General features: G+C 44.6%; 1 protein-coding gene across 2 annotated transcripts in view; it reads left to right on the forward strand.

The window, feature by feature from the left end:
- The first annotated feature begins 210 nt into the window (after positions 1–210).
- The window catches only part of SLC13A3 (solute carrier family 13 member 3), a 41,640-nt gene continuing 19,398 nt past the window's right edge, over positions 211–22,452 (forward strand). Inside the window, exons 1-5 of one of the 2 annotated variants that reach the window (XM_038369936.2) lie at positions 211–518; positions 12,687–12,952; positions 13,393–13,556; positions 19,390–19,456; positions 20,232–20,417. In XM_038369936.2, coding sequence (XP_038225864.1) covers positions 408–518; positions 12,687–12,952; positions 13,393–13,556; positions 19,390–19,456; positions 20,232–20,417 — 794 coding nt within the window. In that variant the 5' untranslated portion in view covers positions 211–407. The remainder of the gene's footprint in view (positions 519–12,686; positions 12,953–13,392; positions 13,557–19,389; positions 19,457–20,231; positions 20,418–22,452) is intronic. The other variant, XM_043495555.1, reaches the window with a different exon arrangement.

Raw genomic sequence — 22,452 nt, forward strand, 5'->3', positions numbered from 1 at the left:
AACAGGCAGGTGTCCTCTGCCGGGGACCCGCGCCGGCCTCTGGACTCCAGCTCCCGGGACAGCGTGCGGGGGGCCTGCGGGTGGAGTGGTCGGAGCCTGGGCAAGGCGGGACGGGGGGGGAAGGAAGGAGGAGCGGGGTTGTCGTGCAGGGTGTGTGTGTGTGTGTGTGTGTCCGGACGCGGGGGCAGGGGAGGGGTGTCCGGAGCCGGGGGGGGGTGTGCCCCGGGTAGAGGGGCGGGGTGTCCGGGGCAGGGGGCGGAAGGCCAGCAGCAGTGGCCCCGTGCTCTGTGCCGCCCCCAGGTAAGAGCCCTGCCTCCCTCCCCCCTGAGTAACTCTCCTCCCCCCTGGATAAAGCGGCGGCCCCTGCGCCCGGGCGCAGTCGGGTCCAGCTGGGTATCTGTCGGGCTATGGCAGCGATCGGAGCCCTAGTGAAGAAAGTGTGGAGTATCCGCCGGTTCCTGGTGTTACTCTGCACCCCGCTGGTGCTGCTGCCCATCATCATCAGCCTGCCCCCCAAGGTAACCCCTTCTCTTGCCCCCTCCCTTGGAGCCCCACAGGGGATCCCTCCCGCCTGCCCCCAGGGAATCCCGATTCCCCTGCTTGTCTCCAAGAGATACCTCCAGACCCGGCCCCCCATCCACCCCCCTCCCTCCATCCCAGGGAGCCCCCCCCCCGCCGTGCTCGCTGCCCCCAGGGGAGCCCCTGCCCTGCCCGCCATGCTCCCTCCCCACATCTCTTCTGTCCCCTTTCCCAGGGCAAGTCACCTACCTGCCCCTTAGCCACTCCCCTCTGCCCTGCCCGCTCCGGCCCAGGAGCTCCCGCCCTGGAGCGCCCCAGCTGGAACCGAGCCGCCACCGGCCCCAGCGCCTCGTCTGCCCCTGGGGCCTCCCCCGGGCCGGGGCTGTCTCTGGGTCCCGGCGGAGCCCGGCCTCGGCGCCTCTGGATGCAGCAGGGACCGCAGCCAGCGGGCTGGTGCCCAACTCTTAGAACTTTCCGCCGGGTCTCCCGGCGCCAAGCGCCGGCTTCTCAGAGCCGCGTTTCGCTGGCACAGGGCGCCCGGCAGCGGCGACACCCAGCCAGCCCCGGCTCCACGTGCGATGTGTGCGCCGCTCCTGCGCTCCCTTCCCCGCTCTGCGCCAGGCCAAGGCACTGCGGAAAGGCTGCGCCCGTGCCCGGCTCCAAGTGCCCCCCTCCAGCCCGTCAGCACTCGCCGCACACTGGCACCCCTGGTCCATGAGCGTGTTTTCCAGACCCTTTCCTGTCAAGTCACTGGGGACAGTGGGGCTGGCTTCCATGCGGGTCTGAATCCCCTCCCTGGACAGCCTGCCCTCGCTGCTGACTGCCTGGGGAGAGCTTTCCCTCACCCACCAGAAGAAGACAAGGGGACCAGCAGCACTATGCCCTGAACGAGCATTTCAAGTCAGGAGACCTCATGAACCTTCCCACCCTGGCTTTCCCCACACGATCCTCAGTGTTTGCTTGGCAGGGCCATAAATACCTGATGCAAACGGTGCCTCCAGCTCCATAGAGGGTAGAATGGCACTGGGTTCCTGAGCGTGGGAAAACTGCGCTGCACAGGGCCCCCTGCACAGATGGGGCCACACATCTCACAAGGGGAAAGAGAGAAGGCAGAGGGAATTAGATCTATGGTCCATATCCCGGAGTACACTATGGGTCAGATTCTACAGCGTGACATTAAGCCCCTGGTACTGTGAGCAGAGTCTGGCCTGAGGGTGAAAATAAGGTGTTCTACCTGCATTCACAGCATGGATAAGGCTTAGCCTATGACTGTGAGCTGCACTGCCTGCTTAGCCATTACGCTGTGTGGTTTTATTCCTAACTGGTTTGGGCCATGGCTACTCTGGCTCTCTTCCCCTGTTGTGCTACCACAGCTGTGGATAGCGTAGTTTCTTGAGCTAGATTCTCCCTTGGTTTAACTGTCAGGGGTTGCCAGGAAGGCATTTTCTGAGGAGTTGTCCTTGTAGGTACACTGTAAGTCCATCATTTTTTACTCTTGGGGACTTGGGTGGAAGTGAGTTCAGAGGAAGGGTCTGTGCTTAGTTTAACTCTTTTGGTCTTGGTGAAATGCTGCTTTGTTGTAGGATGCAGATACAGTGATGTTAACTGTGATGTGTATTTATAGATTTGTGAAAGTGCTTAGAGCTTTGGGGTGTGTGCGTGGGCAGCGATAGCTCCAAACAAACCAATCCATCCCAGGGTGGTGGGAATATTGACTAATGCAGAACTAAGCAAGAAGGGTCTCAAAACTGGCTACAATTAAGTGGAATATGCTAAGATCTGGCACTAACTAGTATGGGATTCTACTCTTTCAACCTTCCTAGGATACCTAGTACTTAGAGTGTTTTTCATCAGTAGATCTCAAAGGGACACTTAGGTACAGAGAGATGAAGTGACATGCCCAAGGTTACCCAGCAGGCCAGTGGCAGAGCTATTAACCCAGGGATCCAGAGTCCCAGCATAGTGTTCTATCTACTAGGCACACTGCCTCCCCAACTGTAAGGAAATCCCACTATAAGGCAATCCCAAGATCTACACCCAAGAACAGCTTTCTCAGGAGAGCCAAAAGTTGCAGGTTTGGTGTCAGCATTGTGGCTGGATTCTCAATAAAGTGACACGTGGACCACAATATGCCCAATGAGTATTACATGGTTTCAATGGCTTGTTATCATTCTCTCTTACAAGCAATGTTGAGAAATATTGCATTTTGCAGGTGTGGGATGTGCTTGTAAACAGGCAACCTTTGTTATCATAAAAAGAAAAGGAGTACTTGTGGCACCTTAGAGACTAACAAATTTATTAGAGCATAAGCTTTCGTGAGCTACAGCTCACTTTTCTTTTTGCGAATACAGACTAACACGGCTGTTACTCTGAAACCTTTGTTATCATGACTCAAGAAGCTTCTTGAGTGAATATTTGGATTATTTTGTACAAGCTGTTTTTAGTTTAGGATTTGGGCTTGGGGACTGTATGTTAGACAGCAGAGCAGGTGACATGTCTTTACAGTGAATGCTGAAAACCTTCTTGGGGAAATAAAGGATTTTTACAACTCGCTCTCACACAAAGTTTAGCTAGATGTCTAGAATGACTAGTATTTCCTCTCAAGAGACTTGGGGTATTTCACCCCAATGATTGGTAAGTTTTTTGCCACTGACTTAAATGGGGCCAGGATTTCATCCTTGAATTCACATCATGACTCAGATCCACTTGGAAATGAATTTGTTCCTATCAGCAAAAATTGGGCACAATGCAGTATGTTTGGCAGTCTCTTCTCAAGAGAAGCTCTGGACTGGAACAACCATGGCTATAGCAGGTCATGATTCATATGCATTCACAGAGCTGTGTTGGGGACACCTGTGTAGTCTACTGACTTTGTGCATGGCTCTAGTCAGATAAAACCTTCACATCCAAAGTCACAACATGAATCCCTGAAATAAAAAAGAAAGAAGAAGAAGAAGAAGCAGCATGAACATTGTTTTAGTTGATGTCACCACACAGTAGCAACGAGAATTCTTTTATGGAATTAAAATCCATAGTTTCCATTTTGCATAACTGTTGTTTTTGGATGATGTCTTACTAAGTGCACATGAACTCTTCTGATTGTTTCAAAGGGCAGAAATAAGATTACATAACAGGTATCCAATTCCTTCTGCAGACTTGTAAATAGCTCATTATATTAGCGTGTGCATTCATTTTCTGTAGCTGAACAAGTGACTAAAACTTTTAATGGTTTCCCTTTTGAAGCTGACACTGATGTAGGTCCAGGCATACAATCTGTGGTAGAAGAAGCATGCTGTGTGCTAAATGTAGACTCTTGTCTTGGGGTATGTCTACATTACAAACCTAGGTCAACTTACAGCCACCACAGTAATTACTGCAGTAGTGCATGTCTACACTACTCTCCTTGGGTCGGTAGTGCGTGTCCTCACCAGGAGCGCTTCCATCGAACTAAGAGGGACTGTGTGGGGAGCTGAGAGCCTGGTCTCTCAGCTCTACTGGCAGCTTCCTGCCAGGACCCTGGCTACCCCACAGGCTCCTGCGGTCCTGGCGGGCTGCCTCCCATTCTGCTCCCTGTTCCCCACAGGGAGCAGGGGAAGTTGCCCAGGGCTTCTTGCCTGCCCCTTCCCTGCCAGGAGTGGGGAGGAAGTCACTCCGGTTTCTCGCCCTGGCTCCCAGCTGGGAGCAGGGCCCAGCTGCCCAGCTCTCTGAGGGAGCAGCGCTTTCTTGTCATAAGCTGCCTTATGTCAACCTAACTTTGTAGTGTAGACCAGCCCTTGGAAGCCCAGACTCAGGGGTTCTAATATACTGGTAGCTCACTCCTCATGTGCACGTCCACACAGTTCAGCATGATTAGCACTTTTTTGCTCTAGAAAGACCCAATAGTGGAAGAGTGGAGGGGATCAAAACTCAGAACTGGGCACTCTGCGGGGGTGCTGCAGATCAGTGTTTTGGTGCATTGTGGGGAACAGTGTGGAGAGCCAAGGACTGGAATAGCAGGAGCTGCTGCAGGTCAGGTTAGACAGATGTTGGCAGAGTTGCATGTGGCAAACTTTCACTGTGTCTGACTGAGCTATGTTAGCAATTAGTCTTTAATTTTCATGAGCTCTAAATTCATTCTCAATTTTAAAAATTGCTGCTTCACTGCCATTACTATCTGTATTACTTTAAAGTCAAATTCCTGGTGTACTGACTATAAATCAGGGCAGAATTTGACCCGGCGTGTTTAAAACAAATCTGAGTGGCAATTTCACTATCTGAACCATGCCATCCTCCTTAAGTTTAGAGTATGGATGAGCCTACAGCTGGAAGTGACTCTTGCAGAGAGTCATTTGTTCACATTCGAGGTAAAATCTCCAGTGTCAAAAAATAAATTGACTCATTTTTCTTCAGCAAGCAAAGAACCTTACTTAGGTATCCGCGTGGGATTAAATTCTGAGGTCCGGAACTGTGTTTAACCTGTCCTGCACAGCCTCATTAGCAAGTGGCTGCTGGGAAATGAAGGACACCGGTTACATATATAACAGTGTTCACCAAGAGGCTTGAACAGGCAGTCTCAGAAGGTGAGGGGAGCCCATGTGGTGGGATAGCAGATGGCATAGTGGCTTGTAAAAGGAATGTGTGCTGGCTGTGGAACATATGCCATTAACTGCCTGGCTGAAGTTAAATGACTGACTTAGAACGGACAACTGCTAGAAACCTCATTGATTTGGGGTTTTCTCAAACCACTTTCTTATGATCCAGGCCGTCAGTGAAGGTAATAAAGGTAGATCAGGTGCAAGTCCATGCATTGATTTAATATATAATCTATCAGCTGGCATAGTAGCTAAACCCTGATAAATAGATATGATGAACACCCTGGGCCAGTACCTCAGCCCCCTGTCCTGGAAGCTTTGAGCAGCATAAAGCAGTTGGAAAGTTGCCCTAAGGCATGCCCTGATTGTAGAGGAATCCCTTGATAATAAGAAGCCACAGCAGCTAGCTCTATGCTGCCCATTCCCTACACCCTTGGGCAGGAGGGAGCATGACAGAGTTGGGTGGGGGGCAGAGTGCACTGTGCTCTGGTGAACTATGCCAGCTATGTAATTGCCTCGAGGGGGGTATTAAAAGCTAGTGGAAGTTAGAGCTGGTGGGTATGGTCCAGCTGTGCATTGTAGTGTTCAGTGATCACTCGGAGCTTAATGTGCTTTATTCTGTGTCCTGTTCCAACTAGCTAAGCAGCTTTACAGCACCCCTCACAGACTCTCTGCTTGGAAACTCAGTCCTTAAAGGCCCAGATCCTAATGTCACAGGTGGCCCCCACATCCAGCCCTACCTTAGGTATTGGAACCACACCAGTTCTGCTGCCAAAGGGCCCTCCACAGCCATGAAGGAGAGGCTGGATTTTGGCCATAAAACAATACACTTCTTAATATCTTTTAAAGGAGACTGGAGATGTGGGGGTCTAACGTACAGCATTTAAACAGAACCATTATCTTAAGTTTCAGTTTGGCCTAAGCACTGAGCACTATGAGTGCCCAGTAGGGGCTGGGTGTGGGAGGTGGGGTTGGGTTATTCAAGATCTTCAGGGTTTTTTAATTTGACTCCGTAAAAGCTCCATTGGAATTGTGAAGGCCAATTAATGTAAATGACAGATCCCCTGGAAAGCCAAACCAGCTGACTCAATTTCCCATTCACAAGGGATGGATGATCCCCTCTGCATTGTGGGTCAAAGGGCGAAGATTCACCTGGACTTGCACTGGAACTGCAAGAAACCACAAACTTAACACGAGGAAAATCCTAAGTGGGCCAAGGCTCCCTGAAAAGATTTGAACTCCTCAGTGAACCTTTCAATGGACATGATCCGAGTGTGCACCCAGATGACATTCACCTAGCTAGGAGTTTCCTTATAAACACTGGTACAGGGTGTTTCCCCAATTTTTGATAGTTTTGGGTGTCAGAGGACTGAAAATCCACCAGTCAAATTGGGGCCCTTCCATTGCTGCTCATCCCCCACGCCTCCATCCATATGCTGTTAAAAAAACTTCGCCATTAGCCCCCTGCAGTGCATCAATAGCTCCGGCTGTAAGCAGAGATACCATGTAAAGAGGGCTGTGCGAGTACATATATTGACAGACAGACTGCAGGATCCTGGCGTGCTGACATTTGAATGGCACCTCCTCCATTTGTCAATGCTCTCTGATGGGGTCACATCGTTGAAGGAGGAGACCCTGGGGAAATTGGCATCATCTGTACTTCTACCTGCCTCTCTCACAGGTGGGACAGAGAAAGTCCTACCTCTGAGGCCGGTTTGGCTGGATGCCAGCATGTGCTCCCTCAGTGGGAGCTGAAACAATGAAAGGGCGATGTGTTGACTATGAATTAAGTGTCATTGTCATAAATATAAAGGGAAGGGTAACCACCTTTCCGTATACAGTGCTATAAAATCCCTCCTGGCTAGAGGCAACATCCTGTTACCTGTAAAGGGTTAAGAAGCTCAGCTAACCTGGCTGGCACCTGACCCAAAGAACCAATAAGGGGACAAGATACTTTCAAATCTTGGGGGAGGCTTTTGTTGTGCTCTTTGTTTATGTTGTGGTTCTCTCTTGGGACTGAGAGAGGCCAGACAGAAATCCATCTTCTCCAACCCATCCTAATCCAAGTCTCCAATATTGCAACCAGTATAGGTAAGCCAGGCAAGGCAGATTAGTTTATCTTTTGCTTTATGTGAATTTTCCCTGTGTTAAGAGGGAGGTTTATTCCTGTTTTCTGTAACTTTAAGGTTTTGCCCAGAGGGGAATCCTCTGTGTTTTGAATCTGAATATCCTGTAAAGTATTTTCCGTCCTGATTTTACAGAGATAATTTTTACCTTTCTTTTTTTTAATAAAATCCTTCTTTTAAGAACCTGACTGATTTTTCCATTGTTCCAAGATCCAAGGGTTTGGGTCTTTGATGATTTTGTAACAAATTGGTTAGGATATTATTCTCAAGCCTCCTCCAGAAAGGGGGAGTGTAGGGCTTGGGGGGATATTTTGGGGGAAGACGTCTCCAAGTGGTCTCTTTCCCTGTTCTTTGTTTAAAACGCTTCATGGTGGCAGCATACTGTTCAAGGACAAGGCAAAGTTTGTACCTTGGGGAAGTTTTTAACCTAAGCTGGTAAGAATAAGCTTAGGGGGTCTTTCATGGGGGTCCCCACATCTGTACCCTAGAGTTCAGAGTGGGGAAGGAACCTTGTCAGCCAAAATGAAAGGTTTCCTGAGGAAGTGCATCTTCCTTACCACACTTTGCACCAGGGCCCCTCGGGTCACCCTCACCTCTCTGGCTGCTGCTGAAATTCTTGAATATCTAACCCAAGAACTGGAGGAGGAGTTGTGAAGTTTGGGCACAGGGGGCACTTTTAATGAGCTGTGCAAAGTGCTTGTTACAACTGATTCTAATGAACTCAGGGTCTACAGTCCCCTAGCTTGGCAACATTTGTTGTAGCCAGGCCTGCTACCAGGGGCTCCAATCAAGTGTTTAATGCCCAATGCTGTCTAAAAACACAGGTTCAATCCCTTAATGAACACAGATCAACTTAAAACTAACTCAGAAGCAAGATATAGGAGCTGGCAGGCTTGGAAGCAATGGATATCTCCTGACTGGAGTAAGGAAACTTAATGGCTCCCAGGAAAAGGTTACAGCTCTCACATTTAAAAGCAATGAGCAGGAACCACTTTCAAACTATGTAGCAATAGTGGGTGTCTGAGGCTAACTGGAGATGATGGGTGGTGTTCGTAGAGCCCAGTGGGCTAGTAGCATCAAGGTTGCAAGAAGAAGTGATTGCAAGAATGGGGTATGGTGCACTGGTGAGAAGGCATGTGCGGAATGAAAAGCAGTGATATCTATTGGTTCGAGCTGGGGCCTGGGAGTTAGGGATCCTGGGTTCTATCTCTGCTTCTGGGAAGAGAGTGTAGTCTAGCCGGTGAGAACACAGAACTGGGATCCAAGCTTTGCCATTGATTTGCAGTATAACCTTGGGTAAGTCATTTAACCTCTGTTTGCTAGCCAGAATGTTTGCAGACAAGGCATGTTTTACATGATGATTTACAGAATAATTGCAAGAAGCAAGTATTCTGAGTGGAAACCTGATTCCAATGCTTGTGGTCACCCACTCCGTGAATAGACCATGTAACCTTTGTGTCCAATCAAAACAATATGAATGTCAAATTGTGAACAGTTTGCTAGCAACCTGGAGGTTGATAGGTATTTGTATGCCAGATAATGGTGATCAAAGGTGAAATCCTCATCTCTGCTATGACCCCTTTACACTGGGCAAACGGGCCAGAGTGTTGAATGGCGATCTAAAGGTTCTGGCCCCGGGGAGGAATCCCCTGTCACAGCAACTGAGGAAGGTCCTTGGCTGTCCTGGCATAGGTGTGTGTGGCTGAGGGCCTCAGGGGTGTATTGTGGGGCTGTAGTACACAGCATGGCAGCCCAAGGAGGTTGTTGTAATTTGGAGAGGCCCTTTGATGTTGTCCAAATTCTGCCAGGGGACTGTGACTATCACCAAGCCGCAGCATGGATCCTCATTGTGGAGGCAGAGAAAGGGAGTTTGAGTACCAGTAGCAGGTACAAGAGCTTAAGGTATCAATATATATGTATAGAAGTAGTTGCAAACCGTTAGCCTTACTGATTCTTCTCCCTAGCCTGTGACAAATGGCAGGGAGGGCTTAAGCAGCCAATGGGCTGATGAATGTGCATTGCCTGGCAAATTTTGTCTGACCAAGAAAGTCTTCCAATAGCTCCCATAACACTGTCCCCACTGAAGTCCCTCCAAGATGTCAGCTCACGTCTTCTGATGGATTGTTCCTGTCCCCTCCTTCAAGCTGCCAGGCAGTGGAAGTCTGTCTTCTGTAGTAACCCTTGCTAGGTGAGGCTTGGCTTCCCCTGCCATTGCAGAGTTCGCAGTAAGTACCATAGTATGAAAAATCCCAGATTCGTCAGTGGAACAAAGGTATCTCTTGGGCACAGTGGAGCAGAGGCCATTCTCTAATGAGCCTGTTTTGTCTCTGGTATAACTGGAAGCAGCTCTGGGGCAGTGCAGGGTTGCCCAAGACTTCCCTAGCAATCATTAAATGGTTAAAAATTAACCCAATCACAAGACCCACTTGAAAGTTTGTATTTGCTACCAAAAATTATCTGAACTTTAATTGAGCTAGAGACTTATTTATTCCGCAAATCCCTACGCTGCATGGGGGGAGGGCGGGGGGAAGCAGAGTGGTGCCGGTATGCAATGGCTCTGCAGAGTGGGATGTAGTATGATGGGCAGGAGGAACACATTGCTACATATTCTCTGGGTGGTACATGCTGCACAGACGGTATATGCATTGGATGTGGGGGGCCTGACCACTCCACCAATTGGCAAAGCAGTTGCCCTGGCCAAAAAACACTGGCTAGAATGGCAAGCAAAATCAGTTGAATGTAGGCACCTAACTCCCTTAATGCTTACTAGCCTCCCAGGGGCTGGGAGCACTAGTTCATTAACATTTGCAGAATGCTTTGATAATTCAAAATGTTCAGTTTCATTACGGACTTTTAGAGGCTGTGGGTGTTGTTCTTGGGGATCCTTACTCCTAATCAATGGGTGGGTGGATGGGTGCTGTTAAAGATACACTCCTTGTTTTAAATGAAAACTTTTCTTTGGGTGGGGTCCATCCACTTTTTGTTCTGAACGAAGTTACATCAAGAAAATGACAGTTCTGTCAAAAATACAACATTGGCTATTTTTGTTATCGATTAATAGATGACACCACAAAATTGCAGCAAGACACTTCAGAATCATGGTACAATTCTTCACGCCTGGTTGTGTCTGTAAACCTTGGCTTTTGATCCTGCACTGCAAGTGAATTATTAGACTACAAGTTGTATCCCATTGAGTTGAATTGCTTAATTAATATGTAGAAATTGTCAGTGTTCTTTTTGGAAAATAAAAACTCTTGTCTTTACAACTAGCCCTCTGTATTGTGCTTTTATCTAACCTGATCAGTTGAGAGCTTTGTTGATGGAGCTCTTGCACAGGGATGCTGACTGTTTAAATCACTGGTACAACAAGAGACAGAACATGACACCTGAGTTGAAATTCATTTTGGTGAAACTTTCTTTTCTGGAAGCTGAAGAGGATTGGGCAATAGGGGAAAAGGTCATTTGATCTTGCAAAGTTTCTGGAACTTGGACTGAGGGCAAAAAAATATTTGCATTACAGTCTGTAAACTCTGTTGGAAAACCCAGGGTGTTAGCAAGCTTCATCTCATCTGAGCAGCATTGTAGTCAGAAGATTAACAACATAATTAATCAAGCGGATCATTTCTCTGTTTCCTTTATTGCCAGCTCTCCCCACAATCACCCTCAAGGGCATAGAGGGGTCTCAGTGCAAAGCTAATGCAGTCCCTGGAGGATTTATTGTTGCAGGTGTCTGGAAGGATCAATGCACATTTCCCTTCCCATTCCAGCCAGGTTTTGCTCCTCCTGCTCCCATCCCTGTGCAGATCCGTAGGCGTAGGGGATGGGAGAGAAAAAATAGTGCATGAAGACAATTGACTCTCCTCTTGGTAACAAGGGAGATGTATCCACCCCTAATGCGGAGGCACAGAGCCTCCATACACATATCCCAATGCCTATGGCAAAGCCCCTGAGATGTGCATGGATATTAAGGAGTCCTTAGGTTCTAGGTCCTGAACCCTCCCTTCATTCCACAGAAGGAAAACTAGGGAAATGTGATCTAGATGAAATTACTGTAAGGTGTGTGCACAACTCGTTGAAAGACAATACTCAAAAAGCAGGCATCAAGGATTCACTGTCAAACTTGGAGGATTTATCTAGTGGGGTCATACAAGGGTCAGTGCTGGATCAAGTATTGTTCAATATTTTCATTAATGACTTGGATAATGAAGTGGAGAGCATGCTTATAAAATTTGCAGATGACACTAAACTGGGAGGGGTTGCACACTTTTGGAGGACAGAATTAGAATTCAAAATTACCTTGATAAATTGGCAAAAAGAAAAGGAGTACTTGTGGCACCTTAGAGACTAACAAATTTATTAGAGCATAAGCTTTTGTGAGCTACAGCTCACTTCATCACGAAAGCTTATGCTCTAATACATTTGTTAGTCTCTAAGGTGCCACAAGTACTCCTTTTCTTTTTGCGAATACAGACTAACACGGCTGCTACTCTGAAACCTTGATAAATTGGAGAATTGGTCTGAAATCTACAAGATGAAATTCAGTAAAGATGTGCAAAGTACACTTGGGAGGGAAAAATCAAAGCACGACTACAAAATGGGAAATAACTGGCTACATAGTAGTACTTTAGAAAATGATACAGTGGATCATAAGTTGAACATGAACCAGAAATGTGATGCAGTTGTGAAAAAGACAAATATTCCTGCATGTATGTGTAGAAATGTTGTATGTCAGGCAAAGGAAGTAATTGTTTTGCTCTGCTTGGCATTGGTGAGGCCTCAGCTGGAGTACTGTGTCCATTTTTGGGTGCTGCATTTTAAGAAAGATCTGGACAATTTGGACAGAGTCCAGAGAGGAGCAACAAAAATGCTAAAAGGTTTAGAAAACCTGACTTATGAGGAAACGTTAAAAAATACCTGGGCTTGCTTAGTCTTGAGAACAGAAGACTGAGGTGGACCTGATAACAGTCTTCAGATATGTTAATGGCTGTTATAATGAGGATGGAGAGCAATTGTTCTCCAGTGAAGGTAGGACAGGAAGTAATGGGCTTAATCTGCAGCAAGGGAGATTTAGGGTAGATATTAGGAAAAACTCTCTCTCTAACTCTAAGTGATATACTGGACTAGACTTCCAAGGGTGGTTGTGGAATCCCTGTTACTGAAAGTTTTAAGAAGAGGTTGAAGCAGCATGTGTCAGGGATGTTTTAGGTATACTCAGCCCTGGACTAGATGACATTTTGAGGTCCCTTCCAGCCTTGCATTTCTATGATTTTAATCCTGCCCCAATGGAATGATCTGGGGCAAATTCTACATAGATGAGGGGTGAGACCCTCCTATGCTCTCCCTACCCCTGCACACTGGTGGTAAGTGAGTGCATTTTACTTGTTCATGGTAAGTGTACCAATGTGCGAAGGCTTGTTTGTAACTCCAGAGCTGTCAGCTTCTCTCTCTCCATTTCCTTTTGCCCTTTCAGGAGGGAAAATGCCTCTATGTGATCCTCGTGATGGCCGTGTACTGGTGCACAGAAGCCCTGCCTCTGGCCGTGACTGCTCTGCTGCCAATCACCTTGTTTCCATTTCTGGGGATTCTCCCTTCGAACAAAGTTTGCCCACAGTATTTTTTAGACACCAACTTCCTCTTTCTCAGTGGTTTAATCATGGCGTCGGCCATCGAAAAGTGGAACCTGCACCGCAGGATTGCCCTGAAGATTCTCATGCTAGTGGGAGTCCAGCCTGCAAGGTAACCTACACACCAATGGTGATTGCTTTGTGCCCTAATTCCCCAGGCTCACACTCTGGTGATTTCAACACATGAGCTGAGCTGCAGATTGGCCAAGAAAACAGTACCACAAATGGTGAATAGTGCACACTAGTAAGAGCATTGCACACACCCCTGTTGTCTTCACACACACAAACACACACTCTCCTTTTTCAGAGCTTGCTGATTTCATTAAGCTTAGGTTGTTTTCATTTCTTTGTTGGCTTGTAATGAAGCAGAGGAGAAATGTAACTACTTCAGCCTTGTCCTATTAGCACTTATCCCAGTTATACATGCTCTGGCACATAGCCAGCTTTGTTCTTGTTAATATTATGAGACTGTGGCATGGGATTTTCTCTGCTGAAATCTAAAATTGAACTTGCAAAACACAGATTGTTAAACTTAATTTTTCTGCCTTCCAGGCTGATCTTAGGAATGATGTTGACAACTTCTTTCCTGTCCATGTGGTTAAGCAATACAGCATCCACCGCTATGATGCTTCCAATTGCAAATGCGATTCTGAAGAGCCTCTTTGGAGAGAAAGAAGCATCTAAAGATCTCAACAGAGAAAATGAAGAAAATCCAGGTAGCTCACATAGTGCAATAGATTGCACAATCTGGGGGTAGTCCTGTTCCCAGTGAGATCTGTGACTAAATTTCCATTGACTTCAATGGGGACAAAAGCAGGCCTGTTAGCTGAAGTTTAAAACATATTGGAATGCCCTTTTTAATAGAATATGTTTCATTATGGAGGTGAAAGGGCATTGGAATATTACCCTCTCTCAACACTCCCCTTCATCCTGGCTCTTCCGCCTGTCATGCAGATCAGAATAGATTCCTGTGAGCCATGGTTAACCTTGATACCGGTTGGGAGCTGTGAGCTATTGAATAAGACATTTCACCAGACATACCTGGTGAGGTGGAGCATTTGATTTGCAAATATGTCCTGGGGCAAAAATGGAAAGGGGGGTAATACGTACCCACAGAGCTCTGATAAGCAAAGTAATGGCGCAAATAAAACACCAGTCCCATGAAGACATTAAGATGCGATGGTGATGAGACTCATATTGATACCTAGGCAGGTAGAGAGACACAGCCACTACCTCTTTTAAACAATAACTTTTTGCACAGTTAGTGGCCCTGTCTGCAGGCTCCAGGTAAGACATTCACTGCTTTTTAGGCCCTGATCCTGCACCACTAAAGTGAATGAGAGCTATGCCATTGTCTACTGTGGATTTAGGATCAAGCCTTTACAGCACACAACCTTTTCCAGTGGGGGAGTGATTAGAGCAAGGGATTGGAGTCAGGATTCCCTGTCACTGACTTGCTGTGTGATCCTGGAAAAGTCATTTCTTCTCTCTGTTCCTCTCTTTTCCCAACTGTAAAATGGAGATAACGGGGTGGGGGGGAGTTAGAGGGTTAAATGAGGCTTATAAACGGTTGAGATATCCTCAGGAGTAGTGCTATAGAAATGCTAAGGATTATTAATAAACAGCTATTGCACAAGGTTCAATCAGGGAGCTTAGTAATTGGGGAAAAAAAACTTCCCCAGTAGCTTGATTGTTCAGAAAATAATTTCCAGGGAATTTTCTGGCAGACAGTGATGAAAAACAGCAAAATAGAAATGAAGTCCCTGCTGAAGCTATTAATGATGGTTAGGGTTGTAGTAGTTTCTTTCTCTAACATCTCCTAATTGCCTTTGTGAACTGCAGAAACAAAAGTAGCACTTACTAAGTAATGGCTTTTTGATTGCTGCTGATTCCTGAAAAGTAGAAAACTGAATTCAAGCATACACATGTTCTTACAGAGTTGTAATTAATCAGTCACAATCAGTGCAGGGCAATCATGAGATATTTTTGATCCAAGCCATTTTGTTGCTTTCTCTCTCTCAATTTTTAATCATGCACATTTTTAGTCTATTACAAATGGTCACTCTTTTTTGTGATCTTTCAGAATTAGAGCATTTAGTGAATTTGATTTTTAACTTTCTTTAACCCTGTCCTTTGAGCTGATTTTATTATTTATTTACAATGTTTATTATGGTAGTGCCTGAGGAACAACTAATACTGGGGCCTTAGGGTAGCCCATTGTGCTAGGTACTGCACATACTGTCCCTGTCCCAAGGAACTTACAATCTAAACAAGCAAGACAGTCAGGTCAGTGGAAAGGGCTATAACATACAAACAGAATCAACAGAGTGATGGTTTGCAAATATGTTAGCTGCATCATTGTCATTTTTGTTATTTATTTGGAAGTTGAGATTTGCCAGTACAGTAAGTAGAAGTGAAAGAGAAATTCACAACCGAAATATAGGGTGTCAAAATGCAGATATCCCAATATCTCTTTGTCTGGGAGAAAGGTAGACATCAGTAACAGTAAAGCCTACTTTGGCTCTAATACGAATGCCAAGACAGACTTGCCCTTTTCTCTCATCCTCATTGTATTTAAAAATTAGAATGGGAGCTTCAGCTTTGATCTGGACAATGCAAGCTGAATTTCTTGAATGAACCCCAAATCTTGAAGCAATTTCTCAGTCAAGAACAATGAATTTGGTTTGTGTCTAGAAAGATGATGAGAACTGTGAACCAGGTTTTTCCTTAAGGTTTTATCTGTTATCGAAACTTGTCTTAACACCAGGATTGGTTTTACAACTAGATTTAGGTTTTGTTGCCCAACTTTTGTACAGCTTGCATGAAACAAACAATTTACTTGCTACCTTTGGAAAGAGCTACACTCATTTTAAATGTCCAAGATATAATCATATACATTACAAAAAATTAGATAAGCAAGAATATTGCAAAATGGGCTCCATTTTGAGCTGCTTTTAAGAATGACATCTGATGATGTGCATGTGCAAATCTGCATGGGTACATTTAAAAACAATTAGGAGGCTAGAAAATTAGTCTAGTTGTTGGAAAAAACATTTTAGCTGGGAAAATATAATAAAGAATTTGTAACTTTCGAGTGCATTTGTCTTTCAGAAGGAATTTCAAAGGCTAAGAAATTACCTGAATAATTAGCTGAATAATTTAAATTACTGTACATCACTGACAAACTGATCATATATAATGGTCTGAAAAAATTGATGAGAAAAGCCTTGAGCCTGGAAACACTTAATCTTTGCTCATGTGAATAAACTAATACAGATATGTAAGTAAGTGTTTGTGGAATCAAGGCCATAGATTGCTGAGGGTATTGACTAGTGTTCACCCACAGAAGATACCACATTTATGGGTACCTTTAGAAGAAACTAGGTAAATAGTAAATGATAGTTGAAGCTTGAATGACTTACTTGGGTTTATCAGTGTTTGGATAATTGTCCTTCCATGAAATATCCAACTGCCCTTGATTTTCAAAGTTGGGTTAGAAACCTGCTGAGAACAGGGTTTCATGTGATTTCTGGAATTTTCTATTTTGAGGCTGGCTATAAATTCCTTAGGCACAACCTTAATTAATTTGCCTTATATTCTGACACTTCCAAATATATACCCCATGACATCCACATGATCAACTGCAGAGCCATGTGATAACGAATGTATCCTGCACCTTTGACCACCTCACCTCTCTGCCCGCTAATCCATCTCTGCCAATATTTAATTCCTCTGAGCAGCTTTAAACAGCTATTTAAAAATGTTTCCTCCTGAATGTAGATTTTCTTCTGCAGAATCACATGTGGCATGTCCTGCAGTCCAACAAGGCTAGGAACAGAAGCTTCATATCATTAGAAAGTTACAAATTCATAGCTCCGCCCTTCCTTTTGTAATCTCCTTGGCAGGTTGCGAGATACCAGTTCTCAGAATGTTACATTTTTAGGGATGGAAAAGTTATTTTTAATACATTTTAGAGACCTCTAAAAGGTCATAGTGATGATCTTCTTCCACCATGCCTGAAGAGTTGGGTTCATGTTATTAAGTCATCTTGTCTTTGCTGGCCAAGGGAGTCTAACAAGAGTACAATAGTGTTAAAGCTAAACTTTATCTAAAGCAGTCTTCCTGTAAAGTATGTAGCTTGTACAGATTGTGTGATAGTACAGCACTGGATGATGGGTTTATTGGCACATGTTTGGGATAACCTGCATAACTCACGACTTCATCAATCACTGGGAATGTCAAGTTTCAGAGGGGTAGCCGTATTAGTCTGGATCTGTAAAAGCAGCAAAGAGTCCTGTGACACATCAAGCAAGGGATAACAAGGTTAGTCCAGCGAGACTGAAGTGTTCTCCTATAGGTTTTTGTATATTGCCATTCCTAATATCTGATTTGTGTCCATTTATGTAGGAGAACACTTCAATCTCGCTGGACACACAATAGCCGATTTAAAGGTAGCCATCCTGCAGCAAAAAAAGTTCAGGACCAGACTTCAAAGAGACACTGCTGAGCTTCAGTTCATTTGCAAATTTGACGTTATCAGCTCAGCATTAAACAAAGACTGTGAATGGCTAGCCAACTACAAAAGCAGTTTCTCCTCCTTTGGTGTTCACACCTCAACTGCTAGAAGAGGGCCTCATCCTCCCTGATTGAACTAACCCCTAGCCTGATTCTTGCTTGCATATTTATACCTGCTTCTGGAAATTTCCACTACATGCATCCGACGAAGTGGGTATTCACCCACGAAAGCTCATGCTCCAATATGTCTGTTAGTCTATAAGGTGCCACAGGATTCTTTGCTGCACTGGCAATGTGGCCATCATGCAGTGTCTTTTTTTCTCTCTCTCTGTTTATAAAAAAAAAAAAGTGTTCTCAGCCTTGGGAGTGCAATGCCCCAGGAGGCCTGTGAACAGGTGTCAAGGGGTGGATCCTTCTCATATTGCTATATGGGAGAGGGTTTGGGCCCAGTATGAAAAACATTGAGAACATCTAAAATAGATAAAATGAAATTTACACTCTAGTTTAAAAGGCCAGCACAAGGCTTAAGTGGGATTTAAATGATGCATAGGCTTTGGTTTGGCCCTCTATTCAAAAGTTGACATTTACCCCTTGAGAGAGAGAGAGTCCACATTCACCAATGGGTTAATTTTCTTCCTTCCAATTATATCCCTTTATTATAGCTTCCTTGGAATCAAAGCTCAGCTTTCCAAGAGAATTAACTCTGATTCCACAAATTAGCAATGTGTAAAACATGACATTGCAAAGTTCCCTGGTTCACTGAGCTTGATCTCTTCAGTGTACGAGTAAACAGGTCCAAAGACTTTGACCATTGTGTCCTCTCCCCATAGTTCACTACATTTTCATGAAGGTAAGAGAAGGCACTGTTTGTGGATGAAGTATGTGCAGGGAAAGCTGGGAGAAAAATAGCACTGAGTCCATGCCCATGATGATCAGCAGGGCATTTTGATTGTTAGTAACCCTAATCCTAGGCCTCTGAATCCTAAAATGTACAACAACATGGGAAGGGCAGCAAGGTTCAGCAAGTGTAATGAAGGACTGTGCTTCTGGCTTAAATCTAATAAAATTCACTATCTCCCTAAGACCAAGGTAAAAATCTGGGGAATGGGGTTTTATAAAAATGTATTGCCCAATTGTGCCATTTCACTCAGAACTGCATGTAGAAACCGCTAGTCAGATCCAAAGTTCCCCCGTGCTTTCTTAGGACTTACGCCCTGGGGTTGGCCTTCAGAGGATTATGCTCTACTTTGAGAGTCTTCAGCCTTTGGAATGTGTGGCTTTCAGAGGGCTGATAGGCTCTGAAAATTGCCTGTGCTCTCTGGGTGAAATTAACCCGGGTGAAGATGACTTGGGATAACGCCTAATCACCACTATGTCCTACTCTAGCCTTCAAAATGGGATTGGAGGTGGGAGCAAAGTGATGTGTGGGCTTTGGATTGGCTTTCTGCATGGGGCTGAAATTTCACCCTCTTAGAGCTTATCCTTTGGGGGAAAGTGATTTTGGGACAGGGACAATCTTGATGTAATTCAAGGCCAAACAATTTTTAAAAATTCTGATAAAATTATTTGGAGTCCTAAAAATGAACCACAGTTTACCAAAAAATAAACACCAAATACCCAAGAGGTTAAATTACAAAGTGGAAATAAGTCTGCATTAGAATATCCAAGTTACTAGAGATGGAAAAAAACCTGGATCAGATGTAGCCTGTCCTGGTCGCACAGGAGGAGCTGAGTTTGTCAATGTGAGGGAGAGGCTTCCAGAGATCTTTGGAGCAATGTTATACATAGTGTCCTACAGAGCATAGTGGTGGCTGTGGGGAGTGGGCCGTATTGCTGCCTGTGCCCTGGCCTCAGATCAGCAGGAATGGATTTTACTTCTTCCACCTCCTTGCGCTTCATCCGCATAGAACTCTCTGTGTGTGGAGGGAATTTTCCGCTCTGAAAATGGCTGCCCTTTCCATTCAATTGTTTGGGTCAGGGAGAGTTTTTCTAGATGCTTTAAACTGTTTTAAAGTCCTAATCTTTCTTTTTCAGCCTCTTTACAGCAGAATAAACTTTACACTGTACCAACTGAGCTGCAGTTTCTGGCAAGTACTGAGGAGTAAGTTAACTATAAAGTTTGTATTGGAGAGTTGAGTGAGGAAATTATCCCCTCAGATAGAAACAGCCTTAGGAGTGTGAAATTCAATCAATGAAACTCTTTTGATTCTACCTGTTACTCCATTTCCCGACTACCAACAGCCTGACCAGAGAAATCCCTCTCCAATATATTCAACAAGACAGCACAGGGCCAAATTTTCAGGCCATTTTGAAAATGTGATTGGAGGTGTCTGCTGCTGGGGAAGTGTCTGCACTGCTTTTTTCAGAACATTAAATATGTCAGGCAGCAGGTTTAAATCACCAAGATTTACATCTCTCTGGTGGTCAAGGTTTGATATGTAAATGATGTAGAAATAAATATCTTCCCCAGGAATAGACTCTTCTTGCCACTCCATAGCTTGAGATCATCAAAGACCTTTTCACATTTTAACATGAAGAGTATTGACTTTTTGTTAAGTTTTTTTTGACGGCCTGATCTTACAAGGTGCTGAGTGGCTTCTGGGAGGTGTGAGCACCTTTAACTCCTCTTGAGGGCAGTCAGGGTGCCCAGCATTTCACAGGACCAGTCCAGTATAGAGTGATTCTCAATCATCAGTTGAATAATGAGGATGTCAAGCAGGCCCCATGTGTTGCAATATTCTGCATAGATGTCCCTTGGGATATTGCTAATCTCGTTGCTAAAAGATAAGAGTTTTCCTTTTGTCTAGGTTCTGAATTGGTTACACCTGTATTTAAACCAGGGCTTTCAATGGAGTCTCTTTTGGAATGTTTTAAAGCAAAGATCTGATGGAGGAGAAGGAAGTTGCCATTGAAGTTCCCATGGATTTAAAGAAAGAGGATGAATACAGGGCAAACGTATGGAAAGGTTTCCTCATTTCAATCCCTTATGCAGCCAGCATTGGAGGTACAGCAACGCTGACAGGAACGGCACCAAATCTCATCCTTCTAGGACAGCTAAAGAGGTATGGGAGGAAATCCTTAGGAAGCCAGGTCCCTAGGAGTACAATCGGTTTATGATATTTCTGCTGATCTGCACTTTCTATTAGGGGGAATTCTACAAAATTAAGACATCACATGTTTACTATAGGAAATTCACCTTTGGGCAGAGGCCAGGTATGTGAAGTTTCTGCCCTCAAAAGCAAGTTTTGGAAAAAGCAAGAGGCAGTAGGGATTCAAAAGGAAATGGCTCCTTCAATCTTAGTTACAATACGTGGGTTGTCACCCTAATGCTATTGGTCCTGATCTGCAAAACACTATACATATGTTCTTGGGACTTAACTATATGCTTAAAATCAAGCACTTAGAATCATAGAAGTATAGGACTGGAAGGCATCTCAATAGGTCATATAATCCAGTCCCCTGCATTCAAGGCAGGACTATGTAATAACTAGACCATTTCTGACTGGTATTTATCTAACCTATTCTTAAAAACCTCCAATGACACAACCTCTCTAGGCAATTTGCTCCAGTTCTTACCCACCCTGACAGTTAGGATGTTTTCCTTAATGTCCAACCTAAACCTCCCTTCCAGCAATTTAAGCCCATTGCTTCTTGTCCTATCCTTAGAGCTTAAGAAAAAGAATTCTTCTTCTCCTTTTAACAACCTTTTACATACTTGAAAATGGTTATCATGTCCCCTCTCAGTCTTCTCTTTTTCAGACTAAACAAACCCAGTTTCTTCAATCTTTCCTCATAGGTCATGTTTTCTACACCTTTAATAATTTTTGTTGCTCTCCTCTGTACTTTCTCCAATTTGTCCAGATCTTTTCTGAAATGTGGCAACCAGAACTAGACACAATACTCCAGTTGAGGCTTTATCAGTGCCGACTACAGGGGAAGAATTACTTCTCATGTCCTGCTTATAACACTCATGTTGATACATCTCTGTATGATGTTTGCTTTTTTGCAACAGTGTTACACTGTTGACTCATATTTAGCTTGTGATCCATTATGATCCCTAAATCTCTTTCCACATTACTCCTTCCTAGGCAGTCATTTCCCATTTTGTATGTGTTCAACTAATTGTTCCTTCCTAAGGGGAGTACTTTGCATTTGTCCTTATTGAATTTCATCCTATTTATTTCAGACCATTTCTTCAGTTTATTTGGATCATTTTGAATTTCAATCCTATCCTCCAAAGCACTTGCAACCTCTTCCAACTTGGTATCATCCACAAACTTTATAAGTGTACTCTCTATGCCATTATCTAAGTAATTTATGAAGCTATTGAACAGAACTGGATCCAGAACCAGTTCCTTCAGGACCCCTCTTGATGTGCCCTTCCAGCTTGACTGTGAACCATGGATAACTACTCTCTGGGAATGGTTTTCCCAGAAGTTATGCACTCACCTTATAATAGCTCAATCTAGGCTATATTTCCCTAGTTAGTTTATGAGCAGGTCATGTGAGACAGTATAGATTGGCACTATATTTGCCCTCTTCCAGTCCTCTGGAATCTCTTCTGTCTTCTATGAGTTTTCAAAGATAATCGCTAGTGGCTCAGATATTTCCTCAGTCAGCTCCTTGAATATATTGCATCAGGCCTTAATGATTTAGAATCATAGAATACCAGGGTTGGAAGGGACCTCAGGAGTTCATTTAGTCCAACCCCCTGCTCAAAGCAGGACCAATCCCCAATTTTTGGCCCAGATCCCTAAATGGACCCCTCAAGAATTGAATTTATAACCCTGGGTTTAGCAGGCCAATGCTCAAACTACTAAGCTATCCCTCCCCCAGGGGACGTGAAAACATCTAGCTTGTCTAAGTAATTTTTAACTTGTTCTTTCCCCAGTTTAGCCCCAGATCCTGCATCATTTTCACTGACGTTCACTATGTTAGACATCCGATCACTAATAACCTTTTGGGTGAAAACTGAAACAAAAAAGGCATTTAACACTTCTGCTATTTCCACATGTTCTGTGATTGTCTTTTCCCCCCCAATTTGAGTAATGAACATACCCTCTCCTTGGTCTTCCTCCTGTTTCTAAGGTATTTTTT

Source organism: Dermochelys coriacea, chromosome 13 (genome assembly GCF_009764565.3).
Source record: "Dermochelys coriacea isolate rDerCor1 chromosome 13, rDerCor1.pri.v4, whole genome shotgun sequence".
In the NCBI taxonomy this organism is placed as follows: domain Eukaryota; kingdom Metazoa; phylum Chordata; order Testudines; family Dermochelyidae; genus Dermochelys; species Dermochelys coriacea.